General features: G+C 40.0%; 1 protein-coding gene across 1 annotated transcript in view; it reads left to right on the top strand.

Moving 5' to 3' along the window:
• Nucleotides 1-16833, top strand: part of PI4KA (phosphatidylinositol 4-kinase alpha) — a 442522-nt gene that overhangs the window by 34788 nt on the left and 390901 nt on the right. Inside the window, 6 exon segments of the mRNA XM_053701959.1 lie at nucleotides 153-225; nucleotides 701-960; nucleotides 3928-3994; nucleotides 4717-4865; nucleotides 16231-16251; nucleotides 16253-16297. Coding sequence (XP_053557934.1) covers nucleotides 153-225; nucleotides 701-960; nucleotides 3928-3994; nucleotides 4717-4865; nucleotides 16231-16251; nucleotides 16253-16297 — 615 coding nt within the window.

Genomic DNA, 16833 nt, shown 5'->3' with positions numbered 1-16833 from the left:
TTTTGTCCTCTCTGTACATTATACCAGTTTGCAAGATCTATAGTTTTGTTTCTTTTAATTACAATATTAATGCACTCTTAATAATCCTTAATTATCAATTGACATGTGAGCACTGCTTACTTTATTTCACATAGTTGTTCTTTATGTTTCAGATCTTAGACACCATTCTTGATGTAATGCATTGTTTGCTTGGAATGTGCCAGTCTCCTCAAAATTACGATAAAGGTAAAGTTGCCACTAACTTTCATTTCAGACATAGGCACCATGCAGTTAGTTAGGCAAGCAGTAATACCTTTAATGTCACCTGAATACCCTGCAATATATATATATATATATATATATATATATATATATATATATATATATATTATATATATATAAATATATATATATATATATATATATATATATATATATATATATATATAAAACAAGATGTAGTTCCTAGATGTATTCTCCCTAGACAATATATACACACATGCACACAATATGTGTGTGTGCAAACCATGCTCAGATAATCCCAAGCACAAATAAAATAGGTAAAATTGAGCCATTTGTTTAAAGATCAGCGAGTGCTCACTTTTTAGAACTTTGTATATGTGATATTTTGTATATTTGTTCTCTAAGTGGTCATAGCATTCTATTTGAGATTCTACTGTTTCCTACACTCTTTTTTTTTTTTTTTGCTTTGGTTTTGTAGAGTATCTGTGCAAGTACGCGGTTCCATGTTTAATCGGTATCTCCCGGGCATTTGGGCGATACAGCAACACAGATGAATCTCTCCTGTCTAAGCTGTTTCCAAAAGTCTCACCTCAGTCTCTGAAGGCCCCAGAGGAACTTGAAGGCATCCGAAGGCGTTCCTTTAATGACTTTCGATCCATTCTGCCGAGTTCCCTGTTGAGTGTGTGCCAAGGTGACTCACTGAAGAGAAAGACCAGTAGTGTGTCCAGTGGCTCGCAGGTATAGATTCCTAAAGGGAAATAAGTTAATTAATACAAAAATAAAAATCATGCATTTTAAAAGGTGCAATGTAAACACAGTAAACATATTCGGTATTATATAGCTAAAGTTATTTAAATTAATATTAAAACAGGAAGTTCAGGTTTGTGCGCTGATCATCGCTACCAATACCGGCTGAAGAGAATAACTTATGCGGCTGTAGGAACAAGCAGTGACATACCTTGCAGACATTTTTTTCTAGCATTTAATGACAATCTGCTGGGAATCTGTGTCCTGCATTACACAGCACAAATTAAACAATTTGCTTTTGGCATCGTTTCTCAGCAATGTTACCATAGCTACATGATAATGTTATTGAATATTGTATTTGAAATTTAAGTACAGGGCTGCTGTCTGACATATTTAATGGAGAAAGCACATTGATATGATGGTGTTTTAGGGACATGAGATACTGAGATTGTAGTATAAAATATTTTGATTATGCTTAGTAAAACAACTTTACAAAATACATACATTGTTTATTCTACCCCCTTTTCCAGTAATTTTACTCAATTGTTTGTTATCCAGTTCTGAGAATTGCACTTAACAGGCTTCACAAACCAAACCCTGCACCATATCTGTCTCTAATTTCCCTTAGCAGGCACGATAAGGTAAGGAACTGTAAAACAGAGAGAGATTGGTAACAAATATGACAGTGGGAAGCCTTTTCTACTTCAGTCTAGAATGGCTTCTCCAAATAAGGCAAGTGGTGGGTGGAGTTTAATTAGTGACAATGAATGGTGCCATCGTCTGATAAAGGGGTAATGTTGTCATTTGTTTTCTTTTGTTTTTTTGATCCATCCAAAAGAGGTTATTTCAAAATGTGTTTTTTTTGTTGTTGTTTTTTTAAAATCACTGATTCTTCTCCTAAACATTTTATTGTCAGCCAATAAAGCTGTGGGCGTTTACCTTGTTAGCCATGTAAACATGTGGTAGGAAATGCACAACTGATACTGCTGTTTACATTTCACTTTAACCCCTTTTGCCACATGGACGTAGGTACTACGTTACACAGTACTTTGCCCACAGTACTTTGCCCACCTGGCTGCTTGTAACAAACATGGTGGGGAGCAGTGGGAGGTTAAAGAGCTGTTTGGTATTAATGTGCATTCGGTAGTTTCGTTCACTGCTGAATGCAGAAGTAGGATGCTGCTTTCAGTATTCGGCTCTTTTCAGAGCTGAATATCCTTTTATGCAAGTGAAACACACTAATATATGTGCAAAGCCAGATCTTGGTGTGTTTCACTTGCACAAGAGGATATACAGCTTTAAAAAGAGGCAAATACCGAAACCAGCCTCCTACTTCCACATTAGGCAGTGAACGAAACTGCAGAATGCACATCTTGTGTGTGGGGATCACGGAGGGTGAGTAGGGATCTACACTACAGGAATATAAAAAAAAAAATGTTTTGCTTCAAAAAATAAAGAAACAAAATAAAAAAACAATAAATAAAAGCCCCAAACTGCATACTGGCAGACTGTCTGCCGGTACCTAAGTGGGTGGGGACCAGTATGTGTATGTGTGTGTGTGGGTGGGGTGGGTGAGGACGAAAGAGAGGTTAAGGTAGGTATCGGGTGGGAGGTGACGGGTGGGAGGGTAATGCCTACACTACAGCAAATATAAACCTTACAAGCTAACTGATTAACATCTTCACTAACAGGAATTTCATAAGTGTGGTGCACAGCTGCATTTCTTCTAATTGCCAAAAACCAATGGTTAAAGGGACATTAAACACAAATTGTAAACTACATGATTATGATCCTTCATGTATAAGAATAGTTTTGCAATGAAAACTGCAGCTTTGTTTTGCCAAATGAGTAGATTGTTTTATGTTTATTCTTTTCAATTATTTCCTTGTCCCTCAGAACAAAAGAACCCTTGCTAACCAATCACAAACTAATATTCAGATATAGCACACACTGTGTTTGCAGAAGTGCAGACTGGAGTAGCTTGCCCTCTTGTGTTTAGCACTGATACAACTTGGTTACTATTACAAATAATGATTTTCCTATGACTGATGATGCAAAACTGATAATCCACCTTTTTAAAAGCATGTGACACCACAGAAGCTTAGGGAATGAGGGAAAAGCTCATATAAATTAGCCAAAAGCCTACCTGATAGTATGTTAAACAAGTACAAATTTTAAATGTAGTTTACAGCAAAAGGCTGCAAAATATATAATGGATGTACATTGCAATAATGAAACATTTTATGCGTTGTTAAAATGTCAAGTTTAATGGTCCTTTAAGCCAGTGTTTCTCAACTGCGGCCCTCAAGTACCCCCAACAGGCCAGGCTTTCATTATAGCTGAACCAGTGCACAGGTAAAGTAATTGGCTGATCAGTAACACCATGGTTACTACCCTGCTCTCACCCATCAGCTGATTATTTTACCTGTGCACTGGTTCAGCTATAATGAAAACCTGGCCTATTGGAGTACACAAGGACCGTGGTTGAGAAACAATGCTTTAAACCATGCATGCCTGTTTCTGAACAAAGGGGATCCCAGAAAATCTTTTATGACCATTTATCTTATGACTGCAGTAGCAATGTGTAAATTTCAGTGAGAAATCCAGTTTGTGAAAAAGTTAACAATGGCATCAAATATATCAAAATAGGCCTAGATCAATACTTCGGTTTTTCTTCTTTAAATATATATACACAGATATAGTTTTCATAGGTAAATAAAAAAAAAACAAAGGTTTAAACAGAGTGATAGCAAAAATACTAAAAATTCTCTGGTACTTTCGCATTTTTCTCTGAAATTTCCGGTATTGAAGGGGTTAATTTTTCTTTCTTTCTAGTCATAAATATTCAACATATTTGAGAGATGCGTTTTAAAATGTATCATTTTCCTCTGGCCCCTTTAGTTTCTCCTTTGTTTTTTTTCTACTACTTTTATTTTAACCTTATCCTATACATTACAGGTCAGCCCTGACCGCATTGTCCCTCCGCCTGGCTCTCCTGCAGGATCTAACATACAATACTTTGAAGGTAAAAATTGCAATCTGTAATGCTTTACGGCATATAATGATTGATTTCTTGGCAAAAAAAATATCAGCTTATCAGCAAAGCAAGGAAAGTTTTTCAGCAATGTTGTATTCATTCCATGAAAGCATTAAAGGGACACTGAACCCAAATTTTTTATTTAGTAATTCAGATAGAGCATGCAATTTTAAGCAACTTTCTAATTTACTCCTATTATCACATTTTATTCATTCTCTTGGTATTTTTATTTAAAAAGCAATAATGTAAGTTTAGAAGCCGGCCCATTTGTGGTGAACAACCTTTGTTGTTCTTGCTGATTGGTAGATAAATTCACCCTCCAATAAACAAGTGCTGTCCAGCAGTCTGAACCAAAAATTGTCTGGCTCCTTAGCTTAGATGCCTTCTTTTTCAAATAAAGATAGCAAGAGAAGGAAGAAAATTTGATAATAGGAGTAAATTAGAAAGTTGCTTAAAATTGCATGCTCTATCTGAATCACGAAAGAAAAAAATTGGGTTCAGTATCCCTTTAAGACCAAATCACCACCAGATCCATACAGTGCGATAAATGATCCAATCCCATCAACTTGCATATTTTTTGTGTGTGCTAATTTACCTAAAATTGTTTGAAATATATATGTCTTATATTTATGTTGGAGTGTGCTATAATCTGCTGTTCTTTTTTGTTGTTGTTTAAAACCTATGTTTCTCTCTTTGATCTGCTTGAACAGGATCATATCTCCCAGATGGCAGCGCAGTGGATCCTGATTATTACCTCTGTACCATCAGCTCCAGCTTCTCGGTTTCCCCTCTTTTCACTGGTGTAAACAGCAAAGAAAATGACATTCCCCAAGAAACCCTTCGTCAACTTCTGCACATGGTACAGCTTCCTTGTAATGTCTGTCCGCCTATCTAGATTTGTTCTATTTTACTAGATAGATATACTAACATATAGCTGGTTATAAGAAAATAACCCAAGTAATTTAGGGGGATAACTACTTTTATTATAATCAATATTTAAATATGTGGGGTGAACAGAATATCAATTTAAATAGCTTTTAATGCTGCCTTTTTAATGCAAAAATAGTTATAACATTAATTGCTGTTCTTTTATGTGTGCAATCTTTTTTTATGTTTTAATGTTGATTTGACGCATACAGATTTCAGAGGTCATTATTAAAAAAACAAAACAAAACTGAAATAACTCAGGCCCAGATAACCATAAACATATTTTACAGATTTCTTAGGACTTCCATAAGCAACCAATCCAGTGATATGATATAATATATTCTGCCCTCGTTAAAAGTACATTTGGTGTCACACTGACCATTCTCTGTTGCTATGTTCTTAACCTTTTTTGACTTGCCTTTCATGTGTTGTTAAGGCTATGTTTTCCCTTACAGAATAGTAATCAATTAAAATTCACTGATCTGCAAGTGGCATTCGATTCTAGTTCTTTCTCTACATGTTCAGTAGCTTTAGAATAAAATCTGTGTGACATTCTTGACAGTGAAGAACAAAGTCTACAGCAACTGTAGAATGTTAGTTAGGTTGATTATACTGAAACTAGTACTAAAGCCCGTGTACACGGGCCATTTTTTGCAGTACAGCGGTCCCACCCCTTGCTCTCCCCCCCTCTCTTTTGCTCTCTCTTCCCCCCTCTCTTTTGCTTTCTCTCCCCCCTCTCTTTTGCTTTCTCTCCCCCCTCTCCTTTGTTCTCTCTCTCCCCTCTTTTGCTCTCTCTCTCCCCTCTTGGCTCTCTCCCCCCCTCTTTGGCTCTCTCCCCCCCTCTTTGGCTCTCTCCCCCCCCTCTTTGGCTCTCTCCCCCCCTCTTTGGCTCTCTCTCCCCCCTTCTCTTTGGCTCTCCCCCCCCCTTCTCTTTGGCTCTCCCCCCCCCCTTTCTCTTTGGGCTCTCCCCCCCCCCCCCCCGTTGGCTCTCTCCCCCCCCCTCTTTGGCTCTCTCCTTTTTGGCTGTTTTTCCTCTTTGGCTCTCTCTCCACCCCTTCTCTTTGGCTCTCTCTCCCCCCTTCTCTTTGGCTCTCTCTCCCCCCTTCTCTTTGGCTCTCTCTCCCCCCTTCTCTTTGGCTCTCCCCCCCCCTTCTCTTTGGCTCTCCCCCCCCCTTCTCTTTGGCTCTCCCCCCCTTCTCTTTGGCTCTCCCCCCCCTTCTCTTTGGCTCTCTCTCCCCCCTCCTCTTTGGCTCTCTCTCCCCCCCCTCTTTGGCTCTCTCTCCCCCCCTCTTTGGCCCTCTCTCCCCCCCTCTTTGGCCCTCTCTCCCCCCCTCTTTGGCCCTCTCTCCCCCCCCTCTTTGGCCCTCTCTCCCCCCCTCTTTGGCCCTCTCTCCCCCCCTCTTTGGCCCTCTCTCCCCCCCTCTCCTGCTCCCTCTCTTGCTCTGTCTTCACATCGCGGGACCCCGCCCGGCCACGCCCCATCGCGACAACACCCGCCCGGCCACGCCCCTCGCGACGCCCGGCCACGCCCCTCGCGACGCCCGGCCACGCCCCAATCGCAACGCTCCCGTCTGCCACAAACAGCTGTGAGGTCTGGGGAGCGCGCTCCATATCTCTTGCCACAGGCTGTTTCAATCAGCTTACCTCGCGCTCCCCAGACCTCACAGCTGTTTGTGTACCTCGCGCTCCCTATCTCACAGCTGCTTGTATGCTGTGTACCTCGCGCTCCCTATCTCAAGGCCAAGTGTTTGTCTCTACTGCGCATGACGGCTTCAGACAAACACTTGGCCTTTTATAATATAGGATAAGCATGGGTCTGTCCAATAGATCTGCTACATTATTGTACAAAGATTCTGTGTACAACAATTAGTCAGCTTTAAAGGGACATAAAACCCATTATTATTCTTCATGATTTAGGTGGAACATACAATTTTAAACAACTTTCCAGTTTACTTCTATTATTAAATTTGTTTAATTCTCTTGGTATCATTTGCTGAAGAAGCAGCAATGCACTACTGGTTTCTAACTGAACACATGGGTGAGCCAATGACAATCGGGGTGTATATGTATATATATATATATATATATATATATATACAGCCACCAATCAGCAGCTAGAAACTAGGTTCTTTGCTGCTCCTGAGCTTTCCTGGATAAACCTTTTAGCATATGATAACAAGAGAAGGAAGCAAATAAAAAAAAAAAAAAAAAAAAAAATGAAGTAAATTGGAAAGTTGTTTAAAATTTTATGTTCTACCTAAATCATGAATGTCTAATTACGACTGCCTGTCCCTTTACGAAACAACTGCACATTGAAGATTTGAATTGGATTGTGAAAAAATAGGTGTCAGGATAGTGTGTGGGAAAATATATATTTATTTATTTATTTTTTTGGATCTGTTTAAGTTTTAAGGCCTAAAGAAAAAAAAGTTAAAATAAAAATTCTGGAGTCAAACACTAACTGATGAAGTTTAAAGGAATAGTCTAGTCAAAATTAAATGTTTTCATGATTCAGATAGAGCAGCAATTTTAGGGCAACTTTTTAATTTATTCCTATTATCAAGTTTTCTTCGTTCTCTTGGTATCTTTATTTGTAAAAGCAAGAATGTCAGCTTAGGAGCCGGCCCATTTTTAGTTCAGCACCTGGGTAGCGCTACTGATTGCTGTCTAAATGTAGCCACCATTTCGCAAGTGCTACCCAGGTGCTGAACCAAAAATAGGCCGACTCCTAAGCTGACATTCTTGCTTTTTACAAATAAAGATACCAAGAGAATGAAGAAAACTTGATAATAGGAGTAAATTAGAAAGTTGCTTAAAATTGCAGGCTCTATCTGACTCATGAAACTTTAATTTTGACTATACTATCCCTTTAAATCTTGACACCAGCTCCAGCTTCCTCCGGTCGTTGTAAGCCTTTTCTGACGTAAGAAATGATGGAAAGGTCATCCTCCAATTCAACGCCGTGATTGGAGGAAGCCGGATTCCTCATTTAGACCCAGGAAGAGGCTTTGCGACGGGTGGAGAAGCTGGAGCTCGCTGTGAAGATTAAAATGTAATTTTTTTTTCTCAACAGGAGTGAAATGTAAATTTTATAATTCCGGTCTTCAGTGGGGTAAGCCCTCAGCACGGCTGAGGTTATTGAGGTGACGGTTTGTTTCTATTTAATCTGATTGTATTAATAACATTTATTTAAAGGCACAGAACATCGCCTATTTTTTCTCTCTAATTTATTTCTCTTGGGAACTAATTACTAGATTATGGACTCTGAGTGTAATCTAGAAAATTCTCTTTCAAATGTTTGTACTGTTTAGAGGCTCAGATTGTTCCACCTATAGAGTTTTGTCCCTCATGTTTAAACAAGATGCTTTCTCTCAGGATAATATTGTCCGTGCCTTGCCTCAACTTTCTCCTCAAACTTCACAAGCTTTAGTTGTGCCACATGCAGTGCCCTGCAGCTCCTCTCAACAACCTCCTGGGGGTCTTTATTTACCAGGAGATTTTGCTGCACAAATATCTTATGCAGTTTCAGCAGCCTTGTCAGCTTTTCCTATGGCTAGTAAGAGAAAGAGGAAATCTAAAAACATTTCTAATACTAAAAATGCTGACGCTGCTAAATCGATACTAGTCAGCCTCGCTCATTTATCTGACAAAGATCATTCCTCAGTGGCTTCTGAGTGAGAAATCTCTGACTCTGAGTCTGTAGAAGGTAATGTAAGCCCTAATACAGCGGATCCAGAGGAGGTCAATTTCAGATTTAAACTGGAGCACCTCAGATAACTTTTAAAGTGAATGTAAATTTTGATTCTAAAGTGCCCGGTTTTTAAAACTTCAATTAAAAACAGGGGCACTTTAATTCATCAAAATTTTCATTTCACTCCTGTTGAGAAAAAAAAACTTACCTTTTAACCCCTTAAGGACAAGGCCATTTTTCAATTTCTTTCCATTAAGTACCAGGGCTATTTTTACATTTTCTGCTGTGTTCTGTGTTTAGCTGTAATTTTCCTCTTACTCATTTACTGTACCCACACATATTATATACCGTTTTTCTCGCCATTAAATGGACTTTCTAAAGATACATTATTTTCATCATCTCTTATAATTTCTATAATATATTTTATAAAATATGAGGAAAAATTGGGAAAAAAAACACACTTTTTTTCTAACCTTTGACCCCCAAAATCTGTTACACATCTACAACCACCAAAAAAACACCCATGCTTAATAGTTTCTAAATTTTGTCCTGAGTTTAGTAAATAGCCAATGTTTACATGTTCTTTGCTTTTTTTTGCAAGTTATAGGGCAATAAGTACAAGTAGAACTTTCTATTTCCAAACCACTTTTTTTCAAAATTAGCGCTAGTTACATTGGGACACTGATATCTTTCAGGAATCCTGAATATCCCTTGACATGTATATATTTTTTTTTTAGGAGACATCCAAAGTATTGATCTACGGCCCCATTTTGGTATATTTCATGCCACTATTTTCACCGCCAAATAAGATCAAATAATAAAAATTGTTCAACTTGTTTCACAAATTTTTTCACAAACTTTAGGTTTCTCACTGAAATTATTTGCAAACAACTTGTGCAATTATGGCATAAAATGTTGTAAACGCTTCTCTGGGATCCCCTTCAGAAATAGCAGACATATATGGCTTTGGCGTTGCTTTTTGGTAATTAGAAGGCCGCTAAATGCCACTGCGCACCACACGTGAATTATGCCCAGCAGTGAAGGGGTTAATAAGGAGCATGTAGGGAGCTTCTAGGGTTAATTTTAGCTTTAGTGTAGTGTAGTAGACAACCCCAAGAATTGATCTAGGCCCATCTGTGGTATATTTCATGCCACCATTTCACCGCCAAATGCGAATCAAATGAAAAAAAACGTTAAATTTTTCACAATTTTAGGTTTCTCACTGAAATTATTTACAAACAGCTTGTGCAATTATGGCACAAATGGTTGTAAATGCATCTCTGGGGATCCCCTTTGTCAGAAATTAGCAGACATATATGGCTTTGGCGTTGCTTTTTGGTTATTAGAAGGCTTCTAAATACTGCTGCGCATCACACGTGAATTATGTCTAGCAGTGAAGGGGTTAATTAGGTAGCTTGTAGGGAGCTTGCAGGGTTATTTTTAGCTTTAATGTAGAGATCAGCCTCCCACCTGACACATCACACCCCCTGATCCCTCCCAAACAGCTCTCTTCCCTCCCCCACCCCACAATTGTCCCCGCCATCTTAAGTACTGACAGAAAGTCTGCCAGTACTAAAATAATTTTTTTTTATTAGCATATTTACATATGCTTCTGTATAGGATTCCCCCTTAGCCCCCAACCTCCCTGATCCCCCCCCCCAAACAGCTCTCTAACCCTCCCTTTCTACCTTATTGGTAGCCATCTTGGGTACTGGCAGCTGTCTGCCAGTACCCAGTTTACAAAAAAAACCCCTGCTTTTTCATATATTTTTTTTTTTCTGTAGTGTAGCTTCCCCCCAGCCAAAGAGCAACCCCCACCCGCTCCCAGATCCCTTAGATGTATTTTAAAAATCATTTTGTACCCCACTCTAACTTATTTTTTTTTGTATTTCTGTAGTGTAGCCGTTCCCACCCGCTTCCACCCCGTGCACGCGCCCGCCCTCCCGTGCACGTGTGCACGCCTCTGTGCGTGCCCCGATGATCACGCCCCCGATCCCGCCCCCCCCTCCACGTCATAGCTAGCATCGATGGCCGCCCACCCACCTCCCACTGCAGCTCCCACCCACCAACGATACCGGCCATCGATGTCCGGTGCAGAGAGGGCCACAGAGTGGCTCTCTCTACATCGGATTGCCAAGGGGTGTTATTGCAATATGCCTCGGATGTCTAGGCATCACTGCAATAACCGGAATGACGGCTGGAAGCGAGCAGGATCGCTTCCACCACTTTAAACCCCTAATGTCGTACAGGGTATGTCGCTGGTCTTTTAAGACCAGGTTGTGTGCGACGTACCCTGTACGACATGCGTCGTTAAGAGGTTAATCTTCACAGCAGCTCCAGCTTCCTCCACCCTTTCAAACCTCTTCCTGGGTCTAAAATGAGGCATCCGGCTTCCTCCAATCACAGCAGTGAATCAGACACTGAATCCCCCAGGGGGGAAGCTGTGATGGAGGATGACCTATAATCATTTCTGACATCAGAAATGGCTTGTGAGACCGGAGGAAGCTGGAGCTGCTGTGAAGTTTAAAAGGTAAGTTTTTTCTCACAACAGGAGTAAAATGTAAATTTTGATGAATTAAAGTGCCCCTGTTTTTAATCAAAGTTTTAAAAACCGGGTACTTTAGCATCAAAATTTACATTCACTTTAAACGAGGATCTTGCTACTTTGGAGGACTCTGACTCTACTGTTGCCTGAGTCTCCTAAAAAATCTAGTAAACTTAACAGGAGTGTTTGATGTTATTCATTTCTTCTGTAGACGTTTCTCCTGCTTCCAGATCGTATGTCGAAATTACAGTACAGGAGTGGGGAAAAAAACAGGGATTCCTTTTTCCAAGTCCCCTGTTTTCAAAAAGTTGTTTCCTGTTGCTGATTCTGTTTGTGATGTATGGCGTAAGGAGGGAGCTATCTCTACTTTAGCAATATAACTACTATCCCTATTGAGGAAGCACTTCGTTTTAAGGATCCCATAGGATAAGAATCTAGAGACTTACTTAAGAAATATGTACATTCACCAGGGGTTACAATGGAACCAGTTGCAAGTATTTCTGTGGTTGCGGGTGCAGTATCTTATTGGTGCGATGCCCTGTCTGACCTATTTTAAGAAGAGACTACTATAGAGGAGATCCAAGATAGGATCAAGGCTCTAAAGGCTTGTGTAATACGGTTATCTCGATGCCAGCAGATTTCTAGCCTTGCAGTTTTAGCTCGTAGAGCATTGTGGTTAAAATCTTGGTCTGCTGATGTAACATCCCAAATCACAACTTATAAGGGCAAGACTTTATTTGGTCCTGGTCTAGCTGAGATAATTTTCGAGATTATTGGGGGAAAGGGATCTTTCCTTCCTCAGGACAGGAAGAATAGACCTAAAGGTCACCAGAATTCAAATTTTCATTTCTTTTCGTAACTTTAAAGGACATAAGTCTTCCTCATCCTCCTCCAAGCCAGAACAATCCAAAGCTTAATGGAGATCCAGTCAGCCTTGGAATAAGGGGAAACAATGCAAGAAACCTTCCGCTAACTCTAAGTCAGCATGAAGGGGGCGTCCCTGATCCAATCTTGAATCAAGTGGGGGTGTTTCTCCAGGGGCAGGTTTAACCTGTCAAGGTTACCTGTAAACCAGACAAAGAGAGAGGCCTTGTAAAACTGCGTAAAGGACCTATCTTCCCTGGGAGTGATTGTTCCGGTTCCTGTAGAGGAACAGGGCCAAGGATTTTATTCAAATCTGTTCGTGGTTCCAAAAAAAGAGGGAACTTTCAATCCCATCTTAGACTTAGTGTTTCTCAAAGTTCCGTCCTTCAAGATGGAAACTATTCAGTCCATTCTATCCTTAGTTCAGGAGGGTCAGTTCATGACTACAATAGACATGAAGGATGCATATCTTCATTTTCCCATTCACAGGGAACATCACCAATTTCTACGCTTTGCCTTTCTGAACAAACACTTCCAGTTTGTTGCCCCTTTTGGCCTTGCTATAGCTCCTCAAATCTTTACAAAGGTTCTAGGGGTCTCTCTTGGAAGTGGTCAGATCTACAGGGAATAGCAGTGGAGGCCTTACCTGGACAACATCTTAGTTCAAGCACCATCTTTTCATCTAGCAAGGTCTCATACAGAGATGTTGTCTATTCTATGTTCACACAGGTTGAGGTGAATCTGGAAAAGAGTTCCCTAGTTCCAGACACCAGGGTGTGTTTCTTAAGAGCAATTATAGATTCTGTATCATGAAGATTTTTCTGACAGATGTCAGAAAATCCAAACTTCTGTTTTCTTGCCGTTCTCTGTAGGACTCTGTCCGTCCGTCAGTGGCTCAGTGTATAGAAGTAATTGATCTGATGGTTGCTTCCATGAACATCAATTCCCTTATGCTCAGTTCCATCTGAGACCCCTACAACTATGCATGCTCAGTTAATGGAACCGAGACAACTCAGATCTCTCACAGAAGATAGATCTGGCTTACCTAATGAGAGACTCTCATGGTGGATTTCGCAGGACATCTGTATCAGGGTACATGCTTCCCTGAGACCCTTCCTGGGTGATTGTTACATGGACGGCCAGCCTGTCAGGCTGGGGAGCAGTTTGGGGCTCCTTAAAAGCTCAGGGTCTTTGGACTCAGGAGCAGTTTTCTTTTCCATAAACATCCTAGAATTGGAGCAATCTTCAAGGCGCTTAACAGCATGGCCCTCAACTTGCTTTGGTCCGGTTTATCAGATTCCAATCGGACAACATTACCTCAGTGGCATACATCAACCACCAGGTAGGAACTCGGAGTTCATTAGCTATGAAGGAGGTGACTCACATTTTCCAGTGGGCGGAATCTCACAATTGTCTATCTGCCCATCCCAATTCCAGGGGTGACAACTGGAAAGCGGATTTTCTGAGCAGGCAGAATTTTCATCCCCGGGGGAGGTCGACTCTAAACCCAGAGGTATTCTCTCTGAACGCCAAGCTTCCAAAGTATGGTTCAAGATCAAGAGATCCACAAGCCGTTCTAAATGAGGCCCTGGCCGTGGCCTTGGGACTTCAGTCTGGCATGCCTGTTCCCCTCCGTTTGCTCTCCTTTCACGAGTCATTGCTTGCATCAAACAGGTAGAGAGCATCTGTGATTCTAATAGCTCCTCTGCCTGGCCTCGCAGGATCTGGTTAGCGGATCTTCAAAGATGTCATCCCCTTCCCCCTCTGTAAGTTACCTCTGAGGAAGGACCTTTCTACTTCAGGGTCCATTCCTCCATCCAAATATAGAGTCTCTGAAGCTGACTGCTTGGAGATTGAACGCCTAGTTTTTGCTAGAAGGGGCTTCTCTGAGAAGGTAATTGATACCATGCTTCAGACTAGGAAGTTTGTTATGCGTAAGATTTACCATAAGGTATGGCGCAAATACTGTTATTGGTGTGAATCCAAAGGTTTCTCTTGGAACAGAGTAAGAGTTCCTCAAATGTTGTCTTTTCTTCAGGAGGGCCTGGAGAAAGGTTTGTTGGTTAGCTCTCTAAAAGGTCAGATATCTGCTCTGTCTATTCTTTGCACAAACCTTTGGCGGATATTCCAGATGTTCAATCTTTTTGTTCAGGCTTTGGTTAGAATCGACCTGTATTTAAACTTATTGCTCCTTCCTTGGAGCCCTTAACCTTGCTTTCAGAGTTTTGCAGCAGGCCCCGTTTTGAGCCAATGCATTCAGTTGATTTAAGATGTTATCTGGAAGTTTTGTTTCCACGCTTTCTGCTCTATAGTGTGAGTCCCCCTTATCTTATTTTTCATTGCAGATAAGGCGGGGATACCGGGTCCCGTTTGTACTAAGTTGGTATTTCTTCCAAGGTGGTATCGGACCGCCATATAAATCAGGAAATTGTTGTCGCCTTCCATTTTTCTCTAATCCTTTCTTCTCAGAAAGAACGCCTGTTGCTAACATGGATGTTGTGCGTGCTCTAAAATATTACCTTCAAGCAACTAAAGATTTTGGGCAATTCTCTGCCCTTGTTCGTTGTTTACGCTGGTAAGCGGATAGGTCAGAAGGCCACTTTGACTACTCTTTCTCTCTTGTAAGAGTTCGCTTATGAGACAGCTGGGACAACAGCCTCCTGAGAGAATTACGGCTCATTCCCACTAGGGCTGTTTTCTTCTTCCTAGGCTTTCAAAATGAAGTTTCTGTGAAACATATCTGCAAGGTGGGCCACTTGGTCCTCTCTGCATACCTTTTCCAAATTCTACAATTTTTATACTTTAGCCTCAGCTGAGGCTTCTTTTGGGAGGAAAGCGTGGTGCCCTTCTGTTTAGGTCGTCTGTCTTTTCTCCCCTCCTTTTCAATCTGTGTCCTCTAGCTTGGGTGATGGTTCCCACTAGTAATTGGAATTAAATTGTGGACTCTCCATGTCTAGGGAAAGAAAATAAAATGTATGCTTACCTGATAAATTTCTTTCTTTCCTGGCATGGAGAGTCCATGACCCGCCCCTAAATTAAATTTAAGATGGCGTTTTTTTCTTTATAAACTCAGGCACCTCTATACCCTTGTGTCATCTTCTATTTCCATTTTCCTTCGGCCCGAATGAATGGAGGATTATGGGTAAGCGAAGTGACACTTATCAGCTCTGCTCGGGGTTAGGGTGCCACCCGTCCCTTAAAATACAGAACACTTATAAGTTAACACATGCTGCAGGGTGTGCAGGAAGGAATATGAATATGCTGTCCAGAACACAATACATGTTCCTCCCTGCACACCCTGCGGCATGTGTAACTCATAAGTGTCCAGGAAAAACATGGCTGAGGTGGCAACCCTAGCTGGGGGTGTTCTTTGCCTCCTCCTGCTGGCCAGGAGTTGAATATCACACTAGTATTGGAATTAAATCGTTGGACTCTCCATTCCGGGAAATAAAGAAATTATCACGTAAGCATAAATTTTGTTTTACCTTCTGGAGTGTACTAAATTGTTTACAAATAGCTAATTTACCTTTATTTTGTTAATTTGAAGTAACTGCTTTTGCCTGTTGAAAACTGACATTTTTAATACTTGTGCTGCACAGTATATTTAAAATGTTATTCAAAAAGTGAACTTTTATTCATGAAATTTGGTAATGATGCCTTCTATGATCAAATATTTAACATTTTGCGACGAGCTGGAACGCAGATGGGGCACGCAAATGATTGGAGGAAGCCGGATTTGTCATTGGTCTGCAAAAACCTAAGTCAGAGATGCGAGCGGAAGAAACGGCGGGTATGTTTACAATCACAAAATTTAAAGTATTTGATCAAAGAAGCAACATTACCAAGTTTCATGAATAAAAGTTCCACTTTTTTATTAACTTTTAACTATACTATGCAGCACAATCCTAAACTTTACCATCACTTTAATTACGGAGATAAAAAGAATAGTTAACCATTTAGCTTTTTTGTGTTAAATTTAATGTTAGTAATGTAACGGTATGCTATATTTCTTGTAAATTTTGTATTTTGACTATGCAAAAAGACTTATACTTTGTATACTTGATTTGTTGTAAAAAAATAAAATAAATAAATAAATAATTCTAATGCATAGGGTTTCCTAACTGTATAGGCATATATGTTACATTAGTAGGAATAGCATAGAACATACCAATCCTTTTCCCCCTCTCTTTTCTGTAGGTGAAGCAGATTGTGGCAGAAACCAGTTCTAAGCTCACTTGATGCCCTAATTACTGAAGTCACAGAGGTACCATTGAAGTGTTAATTTTCTGTTATTGAGCCTGTTGACTTTCAGCGTTAAAGAAATTATTTTGATTAAAAAAGAGTTGAAATTTAATTTATTCCAATTTTTGAGCTGACAAATTTACTATATTTTTTTTAAATTATTATTTATTTTATCCAGATATGCAATTTAAGCAAATCTTAATTTCCCACAAATAGGTCAAGTTATACTTGTAACAATTTATTTATTTTCTCAAGGTTTTGTCTCCCACTTAGATTGAAAACTTTCCAGGGAAAGCTAGTCTAACCTCCTCCTGTCCTATAGTTATTGTACTATGTATATAATTGTAGACTAATTTTGGTGCTTTACAAATAAAAGATAATAATGATAATAGTTATCTTATCTGTTTCCTAGATTTTGTAAGATAAGAATAGACAGGCCGTTTTGTCAAGTATTCTTTATGTGTGGTTCTAAAGTGCCCACCACTGATATTATAGAAAGTCCAATAGCTTAATTTGTGACTCAAGAAAAATCACATTAAGCCCCAGTAAAGACCACAC

The sequence above is a fragment of the Bombina bombina genome, chromosome 2, assembly GCF_027579735.1.
Source record: "Bombina bombina isolate aBomBom1 chromosome 2, aBomBom1.pri, whole genome shotgun sequence".
NCBI classification, from domain to species: Eukaryota; Metazoa; Chordata; class Amphibia; order Anura; family Bombinatoridae; genus Bombina; species Bombina bombina.
This window is presented reverse-complemented; position numbering and strand designations above follow the sequence as displayed.